The sequence below is a fragment of the Diabrotica virgifera genome, chromosome 5 (assembly GCF_917563875.1).
Source record: "Diabrotica virgifera virgifera chromosome 5, PGI_DIABVI_V3a".
NCBI classification, from domain to species: Eukaryota; Metazoa; Arthropoda; class Insecta; order Coleoptera; family Chrysomelidae; genus Diabrotica; species Diabrotica virgifera.
Genome location: NC_065447.1, coordinates 25,501,336 through 25,525,982, shown reverse-complemented (window position 1 = coordinate 25,525,982; position 24,647 = coordinate 25,501,336). Strand labels below are relative to the sequence as shown.

The following is a 24,647-nucleotide window of genomic DNA, read 5'->3' as shown; positions in this document are numbered from 1 at the left end:
TTGTTAAATTACTTGATCTTTATATGTTTTAAAGTTATACCCGTTTGAAGTTACAATTTTCTTAAAAATATTGTACATTCATTTGTTTATAAGGGTTTCAAGCAAATTTGAGCTATAAACATTTATACTTTAATGAACAATAATGATAGAAAAACTCAAAAGGAACAATTTGAGGTTATGAAAGTGTTCATAAGTTTATTTTTGGCCAAGATGTCGATATTTTAATGGCGCGCGCTATGAGGCGCAGGATCGGCTCACCGTGTAAAGGTTCACGCGCTAACTTCTCGATGCAAATTATAATTTCTATGTATACATGCGTTATCTTCATTTTTCATTTTTTAAGATCCTAATAAAATTTTATCATATAATTATTATAATTAAATCATCATACTGTACCTCGTATCACCTTTCATTCTATTTACATTGTCTTCTATTTTTTGCACTAAATGAGAAAAAAAACATTAAAAACTAATATTTCTAAAGTATAACTAAAAAGTAAGTTGATATTATTTATTAATACTATTTTTACAAACATTTTTTTCATGCATCTGCAAATCTGCATAGTGATATACAGGGAATATCAGCTTTTTTACATCTGCATAAGTTCTTAGCGAAATTTTAACAGTTACATGGTGGTACAAGTCTGTTCTTGTAGGCAGTAAAACTAAAACTTTTTGAGGCTTCAGAGTCTAATTGTCTATATGATATCCATATAAAGTGGATCTAGTTCTTTTGCAGCATCATCAAGGCCCGTCAATTGTGTGTATGCCGCCACATCATAAATGCTCGTTGTATATGCAATGATGATGCTGCAAAAGAACTCGATCCATTTTTATATTGATATCACATATTGGCTCATTTTCATGCGTAGGAGCCGAGTTACGATCGTTAAAGTGTCGAAGAATACATACTTACTTGACTGTGAGCCAATCTTGCGCCTCATAGCGCGCCATTAAAATATCGACATCTTAGCCAAAAATAAACTTACGAACATTTTCGTAAGCTCAAATTGTTCCTTTTGAGTTGTTTTATCATTATTGTTAATTAAAGTATAAATGTTTATAGCTCAAGTTTGCTGGAAACCTTTATAAACAAATTAATGTACAATTTTTTTAAGAAAATTATAACTTCAAACGGGTATAACTTTAAAACAAATGAAGATCAAATAATTTAACAAACTTTGTTTGGAAGCATCTTAATTAAGCTTTAAAAAGACACCTTATAAGGCTCATTTGCATGCGTAGAAGCCGAGTTACGATCGGTAAAGCTTCGAAAAATACTTATTTTGCAATTTGCATTGTGCAATAATTTTACAATATCTTGAGTTCTAATTGTCGGATTTAAGTTTAGTAAACGGTTGTTTCCTCATTTTTTATTAGGGAACAAATTTTATTTGAAACATTTTTTTATCTCTTTTAGTTTATGAGCCAGAGCCTTATAAACAATTTATAAACAATTAAATTGTTTATAACAATTTTTTGACCACTCGGATCGAAATCCCCCCTCGAAATTAGTAATCAGCAGCCAAAAATCCATAAGAAACCGTTGAGTTTGTCCATCAGAATTGAAAATGACACGGTTACCTCTATTTGGCGCCTAGACTATTTCGCTCATATTTTAATTTTTAATAATCAAAATTGTACTTAAAATTATTGACAACTAAATAAAAACTCAATTCTCCATTGTTGTTATGCACCCTAGTTACTACCTAACAACCAAAGTATCTATCTTGATAAAATGAATGAAACTAGTCAATACGACAAAAATGTTTAATTTTATAATTTATAATGGTATCATTCGTGCAAAAAACGTTATAAGCATGTCGAACGTTAAGGGTAACCGATCTCAGACAATAATTGGAGTCGTCGCTCCGCTCCTCCTCCAAACAATTGTCTTCGATCGGTATAAAACCCTTACCGTTCTCCATACTTAATATACTATTACCTGTCTAGCAATAATAATATTACATCGATTTTCTTAAATAATAAGGCTGTAACATACTAAAAAAATCACTCGAATCGGACAACAGGTTTAGAAATTCGAGACTTCTAACGTGTACAATTCAGCAAGTGAGTCGATTATTTTGTTCTCAAGTGTAGTTCTATATGTATACAATAAACACTACTTATTGGATTCATTGGCCCGAACTATTTTTTGTGACCGTTTAACTATTGAGCTTTTTGCTTCATAAGTAAGGCAATACATGTTGTAGTTAATGTTTTCTCTCATCTGTTTATAGTTATTTAACCAACAAGTGTATTAATAAGGGCGATTAAAAATTAAGATATTTTAACGCGTGAGCGTTAATGTTCGAGATTGTTAATCGCCATTTTATTTCACGAGTTCGTTAAAAAACTTTTCCGTCGACCGTACTTTTCAGAAATAAAGATATATCCATCTTTTGATTTTTCAAATACACAGAATTTTAAACAATAAAGTAAATAATGACATACAATGACAGATAGTACTAACAGCGGCTACTTGATTTTAAATTTTTTAGTGGGAATATAAATAGGTATATGTTTGGTTGCCTACACCACAGGTCACTGCCAATCACAGAGCGTTTAATTAATTTATGGAAGCAATGTATGTTGTGTTGCCTATAATGAAATCGTTCATTAATAGAAAATCATTCATTAATATGGGTCATTAATCAATGATTTTGAGGGTGTTAAAATTGATCATAAATGGACGGTCGACGGAAAAAGTGTTTAATGAAGCCTTTACTTTAGGTGGTCGAGGACCAAAGTTATAGTTTAATTTTAATCTTAATGTGAAAGTCCTTTTGTTTGATTAATTAAAAATAAAAAATATTTATCGAATTACAGCCAATATGTCAACAAGCTCATGTCTATTAAACAATGTAATCGCAAATGTATCACGTATCCTAAGAAAGTTTAACATTTCAGCCTGTCGAAATTAAAGAGGGACTAGCAAACACTTTATCCTACTACGATGATGCAAACGTTGGAGCAGTAATAATAGATTTTGACTTCAATTTTAATTTTATAAAAGTACAAAAGGCTTTTTGGTATTTAAATCGACCAAATACCGCCTTTATTATGACATTAGGTGACCGCTTAATTCCAGTGGGACCCAAGGGACCTATTATTAGTAAGTAGAATAATATGACAAGATAATTTTTTTTTACAAAGATTAATTGAATCATGCAGTTTGGGAAGCCTTTCTGCTTCATCGCGTTTTTCTTGAATCTGTTTCTCTTTAGATTCTTTCCACCTATCCATTTTTAGTAGCTGTTTATATATTTATTTTGATCGGATTCCAGATATAATAGTCTAAGCGCCAAGGTCACCGTGTCATTTTCAATTCTGATGGACAAACTCAACGGTTTCTTATGGATTTTTGGCTGCTGATTACGAATTTCGAGGGGGAATTTCGATCCGAGTGGTCAAAAAATTGTTATAAACAATTTAATTGTTTATAAATTGTTTATAATGCTCTGGCTCATAAACTAAAAGAAATAAAAAAAAATGTTTCAAATAAAATTTGTTCCTTAATAAAAAACGAAGAAACAACCGTTTACTAAACTTAAATCCGACAATCAGAACTCAAGATATTGTAAAATTAGTGCACAATGCAAATTTCAAATTGCAAAATAAGTATTTTTCGAAGCTTTATCGATCGTAAATCGGCTTCTACGCATGCAAATGAGCCCTATAAGGTGTCCTTTTAAAGCTTAATCAAGAGGCTTCCAAACAAAGTTTATTAAATTATTTGATCTTCATTTGTTTTAAAGTTATACCCGTTTGAAGTTATAATTTTCTCAAAAAAATTGTACATTAATTTGTTTATAAAGGTTTCATGCAAACTTGAGCTATAAACATTTATACTTTAATTAACAATAATGATAAAACAACTCAAAAGGAACAATTTGAGCTTACGAAAATGTTCGTAGGTTTATTTTTGGCTAAGATGTCGATATTTTAATGGCGCGCTATGAGGCGCAAGATTGGCTCACAGTCAAGTAAGTATGTATTCTTCGACGCTTTATCGATCGTAACTCGGCTTCTACGCAAGCAAATGAGCCAATATGTGATATCCATATAAAAATGGATCGAATTCTTTTGCAGCATCATCATTGCATATAAAACGAGCATTTATGATGTGGCGGCATACACACAATTGACGGGCCTTGATGATGCTGCAAAAGAACTAGATCCACTTTATATGGATATCATATAGATAATTAGACTCTGAAGCCTCAAAAAGTTTTAGTTTTACTGCCTACAAGAACAGACTTGTACCACCATGTAACTGTTCAAATTTCGCTAAGAACTTATGCAGATGTAAAAAATCTGATGATATTTCCTGTATATCTCTTTGCAGATTTGCAGATGCATGAAAAAAATGTTTGTAAAAATAGTACTAATGAATAATATCAACTCACTTTTTAGTTATACTTCTGAAATATTAGTTTTTAATGTTTTTTTCTCATTTAGTGCAAAAAATAGAAGACAAAGTAAATAGAATGAAAGGTGATACGAGGTACAGTATGATGATTTAATTATAAGAATTATATGATAAAATTTTATTAGGATCTTCAAAAATGAAAAATGAAGATAACGTATGTATACATAGAAATTATAATTTGCATCGAGAAGTTAGCGCGTGAACCTTTACGCGGTGAGCCTATCTTGCGCCTCATAGCGCGCGCCATTAAAATATCGACATCTTGGCCAAAAATAAACTTATGAACATTTTCATAACCTCAAATTGTTCCTTTTGAGTTTTTCTATCATTATTGTTCATTAAAGTATAAATGTTTATAGCTCAAATTTGGTTGAAACCAAATGAAGATCAAGTAATTTAATAAACTTTGTTTGGAAGCCTGTTAATTAAGCTTTAAAGCGACACCTTCTAATAGGTCTGGATCCCGCGTATGAAAAAAAAGTTGATTAATAGCAAGCTGAAAATTTGTTAATAGCTTAAGGGTGTCTAGTCGAATAAACTTTGATATGTGTGAACACTGGAACAGGGGTAGTTTTAATTGTGGAACAGGTTAAAAATTTGGAACGGTCACAGCACGAAAACGGCACATTTATTTTGTCCGACAGAACAGACTTAAACTCTTCGAACAGAGATTAAACTCTCATGCAAAAATCAGACTGCTATTTATCACCAAATGGGCGTTTTAATGAGTGGAACATGTAGAATATGTCAAATGACAGGAATTATGACAGGTAATAAATAGCAGTCTGATTTTTTCATGAGAGTTTAATCTCTGTTCGGAGAGTTTAAGTCTGTTCTGTCGGACAAAATAAATGTGCCGTTTTGGTGCTGTGACCGTTCCAAATTTTTAACCTGTTCCACAATTAAAACTACCCCTGTTTCAGTGTTCCCATATATCAAAGTTTATTCGACTAGATACCCTTAAGCTATTAACAAATTTTCAGCTTGCTATTAATCAACTTTTTTTTCATACGCGGGATCCAGACCTATAAGACTCATTTGCTTGCGCAGAAGCCGAGTTACGATCGATAAAGCTTCGAAATAGCTATTTGTATAACAAGGGAGGAAAGTGTAACTTTTCCTCCCGAGAATGAAGTTTACTGCCCGACGCGTAGCGGAGGGCAGTAATCATTCAAGGGAGGAAAAGGCACTTTACTCCCATGTTATACATATGGGTTTTCCACCTTCCTCAAATAACAAGTCATTTTTTCATTTTTACTTAATTTATTTATGTAACTAACCAACAAAATCTATTAGAACTAAAACAACAAAGAGGTACAATATAACTGTCAACTGTCAAATATAAGTCAAATTAATAATGTAAACATTGTCAAATCAAAATAACAATTTACTGTTTTTTACCATTCTGCAAAATACAGGATGTTTTATAAATAAACTTTAAAATGTATAGATACTTCGTAATAGAAAATAGATATTATACAGGGCGTCAATAAGTTATATTTCATGAATGAAATACCATGACGTCACTTTTACTTTTCCTCCCTAGGGAGGAAAAATATTTTCCTCCCTAGGGAGGAAAAGTACAACTTTGCTCCCTACAATCAGGTCCGGAAAGGTATACTTTCGGTAGAGGTAGGTGGAAAAATACTTATTTTGCAATTTGCAATTTGCATTGTGCACTAATTTTACAATATCTTGAGTTCTAATTGTTAGATTTAAGTTTAGTAAACGGTTTTTTCTTGTTTTTTTATTAAGGAACAAATTTTGTTTGAAATATTTTTTTTTAATCTTTTAGTTTATGAGCCAGAGCCTTATAAACAATTTATAAACAATTAAATTGTTTATAACAATTTTTTGACCACTCGGATCGAAATCCCCCCTCGAAATTCGTAATCAGCAGCCAAAAATCCATAAGAAACCGTTGAGTTTGTCCATCAGAATTGAATATGACACGGTGACCCCTCTGGCGCCTACACTATAAATGAATGCATTTTATTCCTAATATACACACATTAAAATAATCTAGGGGACACCTATATTCACAGGTTTAAATCAATGTTAGCTGCAAATATAAAAATAAATTTATGGTTTTTATATTTATTGTTGTTTTTTCGATTATGGTAATGCTGAAGAAGAACTTGGACGGTAATGCTGAGAAGAATGGCTATAAAAAATAAAAAAAAACTTCAATATGCATTTTTGTCTATAAGATAAGAAGTAATATTTCTTTATTGGTACTTGCTTTTTGATGCCTATGTAGATTTACATTTAGTTTTGCAATTGCGAATAACGAAGAGACACCATTTAAATCGGGAAGTACAGTGGCCTGCTATCGGGATGCTTAGACCTGACAGAAGTCAAAAAGACCTTGCTGAGGTCATCCACGCGAACAGTAATGTCATTAATTGTTTGTGGTTAAGGTTTCATGAAACTGGTGACGTTTCTGAATGTCATACAGGCCGTACAAGGATAACCAACCAGATTGCAGTCCGTTTTCTTAGGTTGCAGGCTTTGCGAGATCTTACTACAACAGCATCACAATTACAAATGAGGCTGCAATGCAAAATACCCATCAGGTGTTTGTAAGTTGCCAAACTATTAGAAATTAACTGCATGAAGTAGCTTTAGATACTCGTAGACCTGTGAGAGTGCCTGTGTTATCCAGAGGAAATCGCGTTCGTCAACTCAGTGGGCACAAGGACACGCAAATTGGGTTAGACGTGAGTGGGCCTCTACTTTGTTCACATATTAGTCTCGATTTGCATTTGCACCAGATACGAGACAGACAAGAATTTGGAGACGATCTGGCAATGCTGAACGATTGGTCGCCGCGCAGGAGGTTCATAGTCAGCAAGGCGGCAGTATAATGGTATCAGGTGGCATCACTCTTGGTGTAATAACCAATCTCGTTTGTCTGGAATGATTTATAAATGCAACAGACTACCGCGATATTATTCTCGAACCTATTGCTGTACCCTTTGCATAACAAGCTGGTACCCAATTTCAATTAGTGCACGACAATGCGCGTCCACATAATGCCAGGGTCTTGCAATCATTCCTCGAAGATAATGAAATTGAGGTTTTATCATGGCTTGCACAATCGCCAGATTTAAACCCAATTGAGTATGCATGGGACATATTGGGCAGATGTATTTTACAAAAAAATATTTCGTTCAATACGTTTATTCAGTTCAGAAACTGTTTCGAGGGCGTTTTAATGGAGTGGAACAGAATACCACAGAAAGACACCATCTGATCAAAAGACCATCTGATCAAAAGTTAGACCAACAGATGTAGGGCAATAATCAACCACCGTGGAGGTCATACACTATACTAACTTAACCTAAAGACTACTTTGTTGGGAGTAGAGGGGCAATAAATTAGTTTTTTATTTTTTTCGTTAGTATTTTTTGACTTACGGAGTTCTCTCTTAATTTTTCTAAGAGCTATTGCGATCATTCTAAGAAAAAATGTTTATTTTATATTCGGGACACTTGCTTATAACTTCTTTTTTTTAATATTTGAAATAAATTATTTGAAATCCGTCTGTAACCTCGTATTTTGTTTTTGTCCCCTAGATTATTTTGATGTGAGTATTATAAGCTGGTTCATTTGGATATTTCCATAAACTCTCTACAGTGTGTCAATTTGAAAAGTTGCCACCCCCTATAATTTGGTCCCTATAGAAAATCTACAAATAAATAAAAACACATCAAATTTATTTGTGAGGGAGAGATTTAACTAAATTACCTCAACCCTCTAGCGGGGGTGGACACAACCTCCAAAATCTTTAATGGAAAGGGGGGTTGAGTGATACCTCATTTTAAAGGTCATTAAATTACCTTTTCAAAAATACCACATACCTTATATTTCTTTTCAGTACTTTTGGAAAAATCTAGGGCTCAATACTCTAAAAAAATTTTGGAGTTCTGAACTCTATACTTAATATCTTTACGGTTTTACATGATTTTTCCAAAAATACTCCAAAAAAATACATATACTCCAATACCCAAAAAAATTCAATTTGTAGTTCAATACTCAAAAAAAAGTTTTGGAGTTCTGAACTCGATACTTAATATCTGTATGGTTTCACTTGATTTTTCCAAAAGTACTGAAAATAAATATAATGTATGTGGTATTCCTCAAAAATGTATGTGGTATTCCTGTATAAATATTGCTCAAAGTTCTTCACTACAGAATCTCCACAAAATGCGATAAGGTTCTTGGTTGCTCACAATTTGGATTTCGAAAAGGCCTGGGTACCAGGGAAGGACTAGTTACAACCCAAGTGCTAGCTCAGAACTGCTACGATCAAAGGAAAGATGTAATGATGTGCTTTATAGATTATGAAAAAGCCTTCGATCGAGTACAACATCATAAACTCGTACATAGACTAAAACAACTCGACATAGATCAAAAAGACATTCGTTGCATAGAAGCTCTTTACTGGAATCAAACAGCTGTCGTCAAGGTCGATAATGAAACAACGCAAGCTCAAAAAATTCTCAGAGGTGTAAGACAGGGATGCATTCCCTCCCCACTACTGTTCAATTTATATTCAGAAAGTATCTTCCAGGAAGCTCTTGAGGAATGCGAAAGCGGCATCAAAGTAAATGGTACCTGGGTCAATAATATACGATATGCGGATGACTCGGTCTTAATAGCAGACAATATAGAAGACCTCTAAAACCTTCTTAATAAAATTGGAGAGCATAGCGAGAACATGGGACTTAGCATCAACATAAAAAAGACGAAGTTCCTTATAATCAGCCGTCAATTTTGTCAGCATCAAAATGCAAGACTAGCATATAACAACCAAGAAAGTTTAAGTACCTGGGAACCTGGCTATGTGAAGACTGGATGTCGGATATGGAAATTAAATGTCGGATAGAAAGGGCCAGAATTGGCCTAAATAAGTCGGATAAACCTAAGACTAAGATTCACAAAATGCTATATATGGACGGTGCTCCTATATGGCATGGAAGGATGGACTTTAAAAATAAACACAATGAATAAGCTAGAGGCATTTGAGATGCGGATCTATCGACGAATCCTTAAAGCTCCCTGGACCGCAAGAATAACAAATGAAGAAATCCTAAGAAGAATTGGTACAGAACGACAACTGCTATGCACAATTAAACAGAGAAAAACGGCATACCTTGGCCACCTTATTAGAAATATGAAAGATACCAGTTTCTGCAAACCTTAATTGAAGGAAAGATCGAAGGAAGAAGGGGAGTGGGCAGGAAGAAAATGTCATGGCTCCGTAATGTCAAACAATGGACAGGACTAAAAAAACATAGGAGATCTAATACATACTGCAAGGGATAGAGAAAAATGGTCAAACGTGATCGCGAACATCCATTAGTGGATTGCATAAGAAGAAGAAGAAGATGTGGTATTTATGAAAAGGTAATCGAACGATCTTTAAAATGAGGTATCACTCAACCCCCCATTCCATTAAAGATTTTGGGGGTTGTGTCCGCCCGCGTTAGAGGGTTAATGTAATTTAGTTGAAAACTGGTCTACAAAATGTCCCCCGCACAAATAAATTTTACGTGTTTTTGTATATTTTTTAGATTTTCTATAGGGACCAAATTATAGGGGGTGGCAACTTTTCAAATTGACACCCTATATACTGGATACTATACGTCAGTTATTGCTGATGATTTTATATATCCATTTTCTACTTTTAGGTCAATATTTCGCTGCACACGCGCTAAAAGAGGTCACTAATAAAGAACCTATTCTAATGGGAAAACCATCTGATATGTGTGTAAACTTTATCAAAGAGAGCTTTAATATTAAGGACTGCAGTAGGACATTATTTGTTGGAGACTCGTAAGTATTTTACTTATAGTAATAGAGTGTTCTTGCTTTTAAGTGAGATTCCTATATTTCCTGTCCAGAACAAGAATGACGTAACTGCAAATTTTGTCAATTCCTATTTATTGCGTAATTAACATTGTATCGTTACAAACGTCACATCTTTGATATTTTATTTTTAAATAATTATCTTACCTTATTTCCTGTAATATTTCATTAATAATTATCTTCTTCTATTTGGTTTACCCATTTCCCCTTTAAAAATCGGTTGGCGCCCGTTCTATAATAGGCAACCCTATTTACATTGTATCATCTCTTGTGTTCCATGTTCGTTATTTCAAATTTCGGTCCAAGGTTCGTTGTCATGTCATTTTAATGACAGTGACAACCCCCGTATCTCATTCTCAAAATGGAGGTGGAAATGTTTTAAAAGGCAGAACAGCTTCAAAAATAAATCATTTTATTTTAACAAATCATCTTCCTCTTGGGTTTTTGGAATAAGATCACCGTTCTCCCTCCGGGAGTTTTAACAACCCTCAAATCGCCGGCGATAGAACAACGAGGACATGGCATCCATACTGCAACCCCAACAACTACACTGCAACGACCAACACCTGTAGGCCTGGTGGAGTACAGCTTTTAGAACCCCAGAGCCCGTTGCAGAACCAGCAGCAGTACCATACGACATCAAGAAGTTACCATCGAGCCGAATACCAAAAGCCATAAGTATAATCCAGAATTGTTAGTTTTTGGCAAGAATTTGAATACATTTGTTAATGCAATTTACTAAGTCATTTTATTTATTATATCTTTATGAACAATAAACATGATTAGTTAAAAACATTGTTTTGTTTGCTTCCATTCCAATTTTCATAGTTCATATCTAAGGTTAGGACAAGACGAACACACACCTGAGTGACTGAGCTAAGCTAAGGGTGTGGCGATGGCTATCTTGGTTAGTTGGGATGATATTTTCGAATGTTATTTCAATTAGCTGGGGTAGTCCATCGCTTACTCGTTACAACATCTACAATACTGTGTACAGATGATACAAAAGCGACTGAAATTTAACTATGTGCTGAGCTTTATACAGGGTAGTTGCGTCGTTATTGAAATACGCACCATTTTAGACCTTGTTTCAGATGAATAATGACGCAACTGTAAATAGGGTTGAAAATGGGGGTGATTAAATTAAGATAATGAAATTTGGACCAATAGGGATGACAATAAAAACCATCGCTGTAGAAAAGTCATACTAAATATTTAAAAATCGTTTTTTATACAGAGAAATTTTAAGATTAAGAATGACGCAACTACAGACAGTGTTGAAAATGGGGGGATTAAATTAAGATAATGACATTCGAACCAATAGGGATGAAGCTAAAAGCCATCATTCTAAGAATAAACGCCATACTGATGTTCCTGGACGGTTACTCTTTATTTAATCACTATTTTAAATATCTAAAATTTATTAGCTGAATAATGACGCAACGCATAAAAATGGTGGAGGGGATTAAATTAAGATAATAAAATTCGAACCAATAGGGATAAAATAAAATTGAAAAAAACTGTATGACTTGTACACACTTCTAAATAGGTCAAACCGGCAAACAGGTGTATGTTCTTAAAAAAAATTATAGTGTAAAAAATTGTGTGTGATTCTAAGAATCATTCTAAGAATAAACGCTATACCGATGCTCCTGGACGATTTTACTCCCCGTTTAATCCCTGTTTTAAATATTTAAAAATTGTTTTTTGCTCTCCTGAGAAATTTGGCTTTTTGCAGTTACGTCATTCTTGTCCAGGACCGGCGATATGAAGAGACAGTAACGAAATATGAATTATATTTAGCATTTAATACCTTAACAAAAAATTGTTTTGTTTCATGGTGTCAATCACATTGTTAGTCTAAAAAGATTCCAGAGGATAGTACCTTGAAACAGTAAATTTATGAATTATGGTGTTATGCACCACCTTGTTTGGTTCAAGATTAAAAATCGAAATTTTGGGATTAAAAGAAATTGGTTCCGTTCGTTTACTACTATACATATGAAAAAAAGATCATCCTAGATTTTCGTAGAAATTAAAACAAAAATTGTGGAATAACTCATTTCTGGTTGCCATTTATTCGACATAACAAATAAAGGAATAACGTTTCTTACAGTACCTTGAAAACATAATGTTTTTAAGACAATTTATTTTGAATCAGGCACTGATACTTGTAACGACTCCTCATTTTTAATTTCTTGTTTCAAAGCCCAAATTTACACTAAATACTAAACCCATCTACACCATCTTGAAAATTTTTACTGTTTGACCCAAACAGAAATTTATAAAAACTCTTTGCATCTTTTGAGAACTTACACATATCTGTCATGCATTTAATCTGCTATACATTTATGTCATTGTTATACATTTATGCTCTTATGTCGTCAGAAGTTGTAATAATTATATTAATACTGCTTTTTTTATTATTTTTAGTATTGCATCAGATATGGCAATGGGAGCTAAAGCTGGCTTCCAAAAACTTCTAGTGTTAAGCGGTATTTCATCAATAGAAGACATCAGAGATTGGAAACATCCCGAAGAATATAAACCTGAGTACTATATTAGTAGTCTTAATGATCTCAATAATATTATTAAAGAACATTTTTCGCTTACATAATTTTAACGTAATTTATTATGTATTCTGTGATAATTTATGTCTAAAATAAATGAAATTATTACGTTAGAGAAGTTGAGGTGTGGTTGAAAATCAATTAATGAGAATATACAGTGATGAGTGCGCTAAAAACCGACAAAATAACGCAAAAGACGGAAAACATAATACGTTGTGAAATAAAAATGTGTACGTTGTGAAATAAAAATGTGTACGTTGTGAAATAACATTGTGTACGTTGTGTTCAATATTTTTCAAAAATCTATCGAATGATTTATTTATTTATTTATTTAATTAAAACTTACAAACACCACCTAGGTAGTAATTACATGTAAGTGTGCTCATTACTTGGTATAACAATATACACACAAAAAGTACAAAAAAATACAATATACACACAAGTAAAAAATAAAAGTACAGAAAGTAAACACATTAAAAAAAAGGCACAAGTTAATAAAATTTTAAAATTGAGCCCATTACTTATCTATTGACGATAACATTTTTTAATATCCCTTACACTACAGTTAAAGAGGTCTATATCACAGATCTTTATTAATGCATTACACTGATATTGCATATAGTTTATTATTGCACAAGGATTATATGGACTACAAGAAAATAGGTCATTACTGTTTACTCTTAGGTTGACCTTTGGCACATGAAACCTAATAAAATTGATCAAACCACATTTCTTATATTTAACATTGTTAATAATATTATGAATAAACACAACACAATGCATATTTCTTCTTTGCTCTAATGCTTGCAAGCCAAATATTTCAAGCAACTCTTTTGATGGCGTAAGGTGAGTATACACATTGTATTTCTTAAGGTATAAATACCTTAGAAATCTTTTTTGTACCTTTTCTATATGATTAATATGAAATTTGGCTTCAGGAGCCCATACCACTGATGCATATTCCAAGTTTGGTCTGACTAAAGCGTTATATAGTCTAATGGTTGTGTTTATGCTAAAGTGTTTGGAATTTCTTATTACAAATCCCAATATTTTGTAGGCCTTGTTAACAATATTTATATAGTGTTCACTAAATTTCATGTTAGCCTGTAGGTATATTCCCAAATCTTTACATTTGGTTTTCCTAGATACTACACAGTTGTCAATTCTATAATTATTTTGAATGTAGTCGATTTTGCGAGTAAAAGATATGACTCCACATTTCTTAATATTCAAGATCATATTGTTGTCCCTAAACCATTCTATAACTGAGGTCAGGTCCTCTTGTAGTAACTGACAATCATTTGGATTATGTATAGTCTTAAAAAGCTTAAAATCATCAGCATAGATCAAACTAGAAGAAAATTTAAGAGATTGTGGTAGTGAGTTGACAAAAATTAAGAAAAACAAAGGCCCTAAGTTGCTCCCTTGGGGGACACCAGATGTAGCCTGAAATTTATCTGAAAAACACCTACCAATTTTGACTCGTTGAAACCTTGATTCCACATACGATTTTATAAATGTACAAGCATCATGCGAAAAACCAAACTCATTCAATCTCGATAAAAGAATGCCATGGTCAACCATATCAAATGCCTTTGAGCAGTCAGTCATTATTAAATCTAATTGGAGTTTATTATTTATTGCCTCACTAGCAAAATTAGACAAAATGCACAGATTACTAGTTATGGATAACCCAGGCAAGAAACCATGTTGTTCTGCAGCAAATTCATTTTCAAAATTTTTCAGTATATTCATATAGAGAATAGATTCAAATATTTTAGCCAGGGAATTAAGGATACTTATTGGACGATAGTCTTCTATATTGTTTCTATTACCTGATTTAAAAACTGGAGTAATGGTAGCCTCTTTGAGTTTGTCTGGAAAGGTGTTAGTTTTAAGAGATAGATTAAATAGATGTGATAATGGTTTTTGAAATATATCAGAACATCCTTTAAAGATATAGGCAGGGATATTATCACTACCAGTGGCCTTTTTTGGCTTTAATTTTTTTATACTAACCTTCATATCTTCTTCATTAATAACTGAAAAGTTAAAAGATCCCTGTGAACTACCTTGATGTGTGGATGATACCTGATAAATTGAGCTAAAATGATGAGAGAAAGCCATGGCAATATCCTGAGGGCCTGTATATTGTTATATTTCTATTTGATATAAAAATTAAAATTTGATAATTATAAACAAAAGTCACTTTAATATAAAATATTTTTAATTTTCTCAACCACGGGCATATAAATTTAGAACAACCTGTATACAACAAATTGTTATATTTAATTTTAAGAAGTGATTAAAACGATACTCGGAACAATGCGCTTAAAATAAAACTAAAGTGAAATCGAAAATAGGTCATTATCGTTGTTCGCGGAAGGTTCAATCATTAGCCGATGCTAAAGAAGACTTAGTGAAAGTAGATAATAGATCATTAAATTTTGTAATTAGTAGAAAGTAATTTTTAGAATGGGAATTAACTATTTTCTTTGAAATCCATTAAGCATATTTAGAAAGTTTAAAAATTGGTTTTGAGGAATACTGCGAATGAGAGTTGGTGGTGGAATTTTGATTTGTGAATCTGGAAGGGATATTTAGAAAGGAGGGGAATGAATGACAAATAGAGATCAGAATGTTTTGAGCTGTCGAGAAGTGAAGTCGAGTAGTAGACGGTAGTGTTCGAGGAGTGAGAAAGTCGGTGTAGTTCCGTGAGTGTGGAGAATCTATCGTAGAACGAGAGGTAGGCCAAGTTGAGAGTAAAAGAACCTCCTTGAGCCAAGAGTTCCCGGTAGCTGATTGCAGTTTCGAAAAAGGTAGAAGACAGCATCACAACAGAAGCAGGAAACGAGAGCTATACGAGTTAGTTTCAGAGGAGAACATTACTGGAAGCCAGGACGAGGTTTGATTGCAGCCAAGGACAGCAGGAAACGGGTCTTATGTGAAGACATTCTCAGTGCACCAAAAAAAAGGTCAGTCTCATTTGTTTGGACATGAATGTATGGGTTTTTTCGTAGTAAATACCACATTTAAAATTGAGGAAACATAATCAATAATATCAGAAAAGCTTCATCAAACTTAAATAGAATTGTTGCTGATAAATCATAATAGTTAAATGTTAATAAAAACTTTCAATTGGAAATCAAAAGGAAATAAGATTCCCATGTATAAATGTTATGTTTAAGAATAATAAGATATAGCAAATATTAAGCAGTGATTGCCATTTAAATAAAATAAACAATATTTTGATTACAATTGTAACCCATATGTGTTATTATTCTACTCTTTTCTTTCCTATCCCGATTAGGAACCATTAAGAAATACTTAGAAGCCACGTATGTAAGTAATTAATTTTATAAAAAAGCCCTGAGATTGAAAACATATTGATATGTGATCTGGTAAATTAATTAGATTATTATTAAAGCATTGATTAAATTAAATGACATATAAAATTATTATCTCATATCAATAATCAAGATCACAACAACTGGCGTCCAACGTGGAGGGCATTATAAAGTATTTCTAGTGGCAAATTTGAAGGATAGAAAGAGTAAAGCCGGTATTTGAAAATTTATATGCCTGTGGTAAAAAGTGAGATACTTACATTTGATAACATAAAATTTTAGATCTCTTTAGGTACAAATTTTACATAACTGATTTAATATTTTATTTTTACGATATTACATTTGATATATTTATTGACAATTTATAATATTTGGGTGAGAAAAAGTCGTCTTGGTAACATACTAGTAAAATTTCATATTTGGCGGGGACAGTACTTCTTGAAAACAAATGTCTGTGACAAGAAGCCAAAGCAAAGACAACAAAAAACAAAAAGAACATTCAAATCAAGAGAATAATTCAGACCAAGAAGACATTTTAGACACGACAATCATGGCATCAGAACAGCAAGAATTATCAGGAATAGATAAAATATTACGAATGATGCAACTCCAGTCACAAAGAATGGAACAAAAACTGGATGAAAATCAACGTGAAACGAAACAAGCCATGGAAGAAACATCAAAGAAAATGGATAAAAATCAGGAAGAAACATCAAAGAAAATGGATAAAGTGGAGCAAAAAATGGATGACAATCAACAGGAAACAAAACAAGCCATAGAAGAAAACAACAGAAATATAGAGAGTATTAAGAAGGAAATGGTTAAAAAAATAGAAGAGATTGCAGAAAAGGCCCCGAGAAACACAAGATTACAGAGATAGAAATCAAAATAGGAGGGACTATACAAGACGAGATTTTAATCCCAGAAGGGAAAACGAAAATAGAGACAACGGAAGAGGAAATTATGAACAAAGAAATAGGCAATGGAATGAGGACAGAAATCGAGAATACCAGAATAGAAACACCACACGCTCAAATCAAGAAAACAGAAATAATGGTAGACAAAATGAACAGGGATATCGAGAAAACCGAAACAGATCCGACAGACCAAGAGAAAATAGAAGAGAAGTAAATGTACAATAAATATATTATACACGGCTCACTAAAATAATTAGTTACGCCCCTGTACTACTGATTACTTAAAATTCAAGTAGTATTTATGTAACCTTTCTGGAAACTCCAGGTTATTGTTGAGACTCGCATTTGAACCCCTCGCCGGGGCAGATCGTCAAAAGCTTCCTAACGAGAATCATCTCTAATCTATCGACGCTCCCGCTATTCGTAAAAAGGCCGCATTTTACCGGCTTTTTTTGCTATCGTTTTATACCGCTCAGATAATTCAATCTGCTCAGTATTATCGACGATGATTTATTTAGCGTATTAGTGAGTGCCTTACAAATGAACCAAATGGATTATGGAATTCAATCAGAGCTCTGATGTGACACGTCATCAAGGAATAAAACTGTAAGTACTCTACATGTATGTGAACATAACTTATTAGTCGTGATACTGTATGCATTTTGAACCATATACCTCTCGTAGCAAATATTCTTTGTGCCATTTATGCAGATAATACTTTAAATTACATATGAAAAATCGTTATCTACTCTTAACCAGCTTACCTATGGGAATATACTCTATAACCGTACAATAAGTATAGGTTACTATTGTTAAGGATACTTTACGTATTGCCTAAACATTTCTGTTCCATCGAGCCGTATCATATTAATTATTTATTAATTAAATCCTCAAGGTCCTTCGTATTTGCATATTTTGATAATCTCTATTCTGAGAATAACGGTTTTTCATTTATAGTGTCTTTCTGTTGCATTTGGAAATTTCCAAGCCACGCCGCCCCGGCACAAAAATAAAATATTCCTCTCTTTCTGCACTCAAATTCTCAGTATTTAACCCAGCACGTCTCTACAATAGCTGGTAGGTTGTTAAGCCCGGTCTACACGTGCAATTTCAGAAACTACTTGCTTTGTTCAAATAAAGGAGTCGTTTTGTTTGTATGAAAAAATATTTGCATATATTACATTATTTTATTTTCGTAAATATATTTTTCTGTTTATAGTATACAAAAAGTGTACTCATTTCTTGGCTGATAGTACGGGTGTTATAATTTTAACATTGTTTGTTCAACCTTTTGATTTAAATTAAATTTATAATTTTGAATCCGATTAAGCCTGGTTCACAGGTTACAAAAATTATTAAAAATAATTTTGTTTTCTTGCATAAATTGTAAGTTTTTGCTACATTTAGCTTCGCTTAAGCTCATTTTACACTTCTAGAAAACTATAGAAAATAAATAATTGTTTTTTCCTTCAATTTAATTAATTTAAATACTTGTTAAGGGTGTCTCACACTTGCTGAAAAATACCCATTTTGGAAAATTGCATATATTTTGAAATTTTATAGTTTTGCATTTCATATACTAATCTGCGCTCATACAGGGTGATACTATTAAGCCAATCTCACACTATTAAACGTGTAATATATAATATATTGTACATATTCTCTCATTTTCGCATCGATTTATAGGTTTAGACATTTGCAAATAATCTATCTAATCTCACATTCTCGCAACATGGCTGACCGATCAAAATATAACCGACAGAGGCTCACCGCAAAACTTGATATAACCAAGTTGGCTGATTCGGTTCCCACAACTCTTAATTCTCTAAACAAATATAAAATTCGTGAAATAATTTCACAACTCAAACATTCTTACGGACTTTTCCGCGATGCTCAAAATGTGCTGGAGACGATCCCCGAGGAACCTACCCCCTCTACTGATTCCTCTGTGGTTTTTGATAAATATTTGGATACAATTTCTCTATTGGAAGAAAGGTTAGAGGTCATTGAAAGTTCTAATGTGACTGCTACCCCCTCCCTCCAATTTGACCCTAATTCTTCTCTAACCTCACAGTCTATGGCTAGGCAACGAACAGTAAACCTCCCTCGTATTCAGTTAAAACCATTTAGTGGCTTAGTTACTGAATACAATTCATTCATTGAGACCTTTGATACAATAATAGGATCTGATACTACATTAAGTGATCTGGAAAAACTCATTTACCTCAAAAGTTTTCTAACTTCCGAGCCTTTGACGCTTCTCGAGCATATCCCACTCACAGGTGACAATTACAAAATAGCCCGGGATAACCTGACACAAAGGTACGCCAACTCTAAATCGCTTATCAAAACTCTCATCTCTCAAATTCTTGATGCGCCTCCTATTTCTGGAAACGCAAATCACTCACAATTAAGAAATTTTCATACGGTCATGTCAAATAATTTCAAGGCCCTATTGAACTTGAATAGGCCCCCTTCAGATCTCTTGCATTTACTTCTCATACATATCGCTACTCAGAAACTCGACGCACCTACCATTAGGGCTCTTGAGTTCCAATCCGGTGGTAGCCAAGCTACCCCTGATTTTGTCCATTTTCTAGGGGAAATCGAGACACGCGTTGTTCATCTTGAGAATATTCAATCTCAATCAAAACCAAAATCGACTACTACTTCCAGACACTCTTTACACCTAGCCTCAGACACTTCTACCAGTAACCTTTCGCCTCGCTTAGGTCCTAAGAAATGTTCCTATTGCAACGACTCTCACTCGATCTACTCTTGTCCTCAGTTCAAGCAGTTGAATTCTAAAGAACGTTTTAGTTTTGTCAAACAAAATAAATTTTGTATTAATTGTCTTGGGTCTCACATGCTCGATCAGTGTAAATCCAAATTCTCTTGCATAGTTTGTAAATCTCGTCATCACACGTTGCTCCATTTCGACAAAACGGGTCATAGTAACCCTTCCGCGGCTGTTGGCCAACACAACTCAAATAATCATAATAAAACCGCTATCTCAAATAACTCCCATACACAGGGTAATTCACAACAGGGGCCCTCACATGTTAGAGCTCCTGAAACGGAAGTTAATCTTCAAAATTCGACTCCACATTCAATGGCTCTATCTGCAGCCTCGCTTGATAATCATTTGGTGTTATTAAGCACACTCCAGGTCTATCTTGTCGCTCCTAGCGGCAAGAGGGTCTTCGCAAAGGCACTCTTAGACTCGGCCTCACAGGTTTCATTTATTAGTGCTGACCTCGTAAAGGAACTGTCACTCACCACTAGAGATGGAAAATTACGGATCAATGGAATTAACTCCACCTCATCCTCGTCTCAATCTATTGTAGATACAACAATTTTCGCTGTCGCTAACGACGTTCCTTTTGACATCTCGTGCTCTGTACTCCCAAAGATAACAAATCCGCTTCCTCAAATTTCTATTTCGGCGAGCAAACTAAACATACCCTCAGAGATACCATTAGGTGATCCGATGTTCCATGTAACATCCCCAATTGGTATCCTGCTCGGTGCAGACCTGTATAACGATATCATTCAACCTGAAATAATTCGTTTGGGAAAAGGTCTTCCCGTTCTTCAACGCACTCTACTCGGGTACACGATATCAGGGTCAGTTCCAGACTTTGCTCTTAAGTCGAAAAATACTAAAAAGGCTTTGGAATTTTATTCAAACTCTCTCGTTACTTGTTGTTCTCATAACACTCCTTCCGCCGTAAATGAGCCGGTAGTGTCCAACGAGGAACTATCCGATCATTTACAAAAATTCTGGGAGCTGGAAGAAGCCGCTCCTCAGAACACCGATCTCATTAATGATCACCCCGCTGAAATTAATTTTGTAAAACATGTTAATGTTCTCCCCAATGGACGATATGAGTCCACACTCAATCTCAAACTCCCTATCGAAGATATAGACATGGGAAATTCGTTTCTCTCGGCAAAAAGACGTTTTCTCAGTCTCGAGAAACGTTTTCAACTCAACCCTGATTTATTGGAAAAATATCAGGACATTATATCGGAATATCTCAATAACGGACAAATAATTCAAGTGCCGTTAAAAATGCTAAATGACTCAGGTAAACCTAATTACTTTCTCCCTCACTTTCCCGTTTTCAAATCCAACTCTACTACTTCCACTCGTATAGTTTTCGATCCAAACAATAAATCGTCTACGGGAATCTCCCTCAGTGACGTCATAGACAAAGGTTATGTCGTCCAACATGAACTTTTTGACATTCTCGCTAAGTTTCGTCAGTTTAAATTCGCACTAGTAGGCGACATCAAGGCTATGTTCCTACAAATCGCCATTTGTCCCACTGAAACATTTCTGTTAAATTTTCTCTTTAGGGACAATATTCAGCAGCCTTTACGGTGCTATCAATTTCAAAGATTACCCTTCGGGCTCCCAAGTAGCCCATTTATCGCTCAAAGAGTTATCAAGCACATCGCTGACAACAACAAACATACCCACGAACTTGCTACTAGTGTTCTGCAAGAATCTATCTATATGGATGACCTGATCAGCGGTGCTGACAGTCTTCATGAATTAAGTTGTCTTTTCGAACAATTAACTTCTTTGCTAGAAACCCATGGTTTCCTCCTCCACAAGTGGAACTGCAGTTCTTCAGAATTTCTGTCTCAACACAATTTAAATCCCGTCTCTGAAGTCAGTCTTAACTTCACGGGATCTGATAAAGTCTTAGGCATATTCTGGGATTCAGAACGCGACCACTTTTCGTTTAAAACTCCTATCTTCAAATTGGCTAATGTTGTTACTAAACGTACTATTCTCTCCTACATTGCTACTTTGTATGACCCGCTAGGATGGTTATCCCCTGTCCTTGTGAACGCTAAGCTCTTGATACAGGAAATATGGTCCCAGAAATTGGACTGGGATCAACCCATTGACTCACCCATCATTATGAAAAATTGGCAAAACCTCTTATCGACATTCAAAACTATAGAAGAGGTCAAGGTACCTCGATGCTTACTTTTACAAAAGAAAGTTGTTGATGTTCAATTAATTATTTTCACCGACGCATCGGAAAAAATATACAGCACTTGTGTGTATCTCAAAGCGACATACTCAGACTTTTCTGTATCGTCGCGGCTTATCGCTTCTAAAAACAAAATTTCTCCGCTAAAAAATAAACTCACCATCCCCAAATTGGAACTTTGTGGAATAGTGTTGGGAGTCACTCTGGCTCATAGACTTTTTCACATCTTCAAGAAAAATTTGAGTATATCTTCATCTCATCTCTTTGCTGACTCTACAATTGCCTTGTCTTGGATACTTTCTAAAAAACACATTTGGAACATTTTTGTACAAAACAGAATTCAAAAGGTCAATTCCTTGTTGGAAACTTTTCCTTGTGATTTCCATTTCGTCAGAAGTCACGAAAACATCGCTGACCCCGCTTCCAGAGGGATAAATGTCTTTGATAATCCCCAGACCACCGAAGACTGGTTATGCGGACCTAGCTTTATTAGAGACAATCCCATCGATTTTTCTCTTCATCAAATTCCTCATTTTCAGGATGATCTTCCTGAATTAAGGAAGTTAGTTGTCTCAAACATAGCAACAAATCACGAACTCAACGACACCTTTGAAAATCTATTCGCTAAATCTTCTTCTTTTCGTAAAATTCAAAGAATTGTCGCTTATCTTTTTAGATTCATCAGTAATATTAAAAAGAAAATAAATAACTCTCCACGAGATACGGATATATTGACGCCACCCGAAATGGAGATCGCTGATCACGCGATCATCAGGTATATCCAAAGTATCTACTTTAAAAAAGAGATTCTTGAATTGAAAAATGCTAAACTCGTGACCAATAAAGCCATTCGTAAACTCAACCCCTTCCTACAACATAATGATGGGCTGATTCGTGTGGGAGGACGTCTCCGACACGCCCCCATATCGTATAATCAAAAACACCCCATTCTACTTCCTTCTAAATGTCGAGTTGTAGAACTAATCTTGACTCAAGCTCATCATAAGTTATTACATTCAGGCGCGCAAACAGTACTTTCGTATGTCAAAATGAAGTACTGGCCAATTGACGGATTAAGACAGATTAAACGCTTAATTCGTAAGTGTGTAAACTGTTTCCGATTCATGACACCCAATTCTGTTCAACAGATGGCAGATATGCATCCCGATCGTGTACTCCCCACTAGACCCTTCCAAGTCGTCTCAGTGGACTATGGGGGGTTCTTCTTAATTAAGTCCTCACATTTGAGGAAGGCACCGCTTTACAAAGCATACGTAGCCTATTTCATTTGCATGAGCACTAAATGTGTTCATATCGAACTCGTCACAGGATTAAGCGCAGAAGCCTATATTCTTACTCTGAAAAGGTTTATTGCCAGAAGATCCACGCCCAGTATTATTTGGAGCGACAATGCCACAAATTTCCATGGGGCAAAAAATGAAATGCGCGAATTCTATGATTTTTTCTTAAATCAAAATAATTCGGAACAGATTAAGGAATTCTGTACTCAAAACTCCATAACTTTCAAGATGGGTGTTCCCCGCAACCCCCATCAATTCGGCCTCCATGAGGTAGGAATAAAGAGTGTGAAGTATCACCTCTATCGAATTATAGGAAATTCCCACTTCACCTTTGAAGTGTTTAACACAGTATTATGCCAAATCGAGGCTATTCTAAATTCGAGACCCATCACTAGGATGTCGTCTGACGCCAATGACTTCGCTTTCCTATCTCCAGCTCACTTCTTAGTTCAAAGAAGTTTAACCGCGCCCCCTGAACCAAGTGTTTCAGAGATACCTGAAAATAGGTTGAATCTTTTTCAGCGTATTAGTAAAATTCAACAGCAATTTTGGAAATTGTGGAAAAAAGACTATCTTTGCCTCCTGCAGCAAAGAAATAAATGGACCGACCCTACTGACCCTGTCAAGATCGGGGATTTGGTTCTGTTGAAGGAGGATGGTACTCCTCCACTCTTATGGCCAACTGCCAGGGTAATAGATGTATTGCCTGGTAAGGATGGTCTAGTTCGTACTGTCAAGATTCACACTACTCACGGTGATTTTCTTCGTGGTATTACGAAAATCGCTGTGATTCCCCTGGAAGATTAAAATCTATCCCTAGGGGGAAAACTTATCGTTTTCCTCCATTTTATCGTTGTTACCCCTTGTGTATATAAACTCTAATTTCTTCAAACATTTCTTATCGTTGTGCACATCTTTGCCAATCCCCTCTCTTCGAGGTGATATAGGCCATCTCTCTCGCCTGTCGCCCCCGGCAATATGTACAATAAATATATTATACACGGCTCACTAAAATAATTAGTTACGCCCCTGTACTACTGATTACTTAAAATTCAAGTAGTATTTATGTAACCTTTCTGGAAACTCCAGGTTATTGTTGAGACTCGCATTTGAACCCCTCGCCGGGGCAGATCGTCAAAAGCTTCCTAACGAGAATCATCTCTAATCTATCGACGCTCCCGCTATTCGTAAAAAG

General features: G+C 34.5%; 1 protein-coding gene across 1 annotated transcript in view; it reads left to right on the top strand.

Moving 5' to 3' along the window:
• Positions 1–12,993, top strand: part of LOC114329719 (uncharacterized) — a 30,660-nt gene extending 17,667 nt beyond the window's left edge. The window contains exons 3-5 of the mRNA XM_028278903.2: positions 2,910–3,114; positions 10,128–10,272; positions 12,739–12,993. Of these exons, the coding sequence (XP_028134704.1) occupies positions 2,910–3,114; positions 10,128–10,272; positions 12,739–12,922 (534 nt within the window). The 3' untranslated portion in view covers positions 12,923–12,993. The remainder of the gene's footprint in view (positions 1–2,909; positions 3,115–10,127; positions 10,273–12,738) is intronic.
• Positions 12,994–24,647: the final 11,654 nt, after the last annotated feature.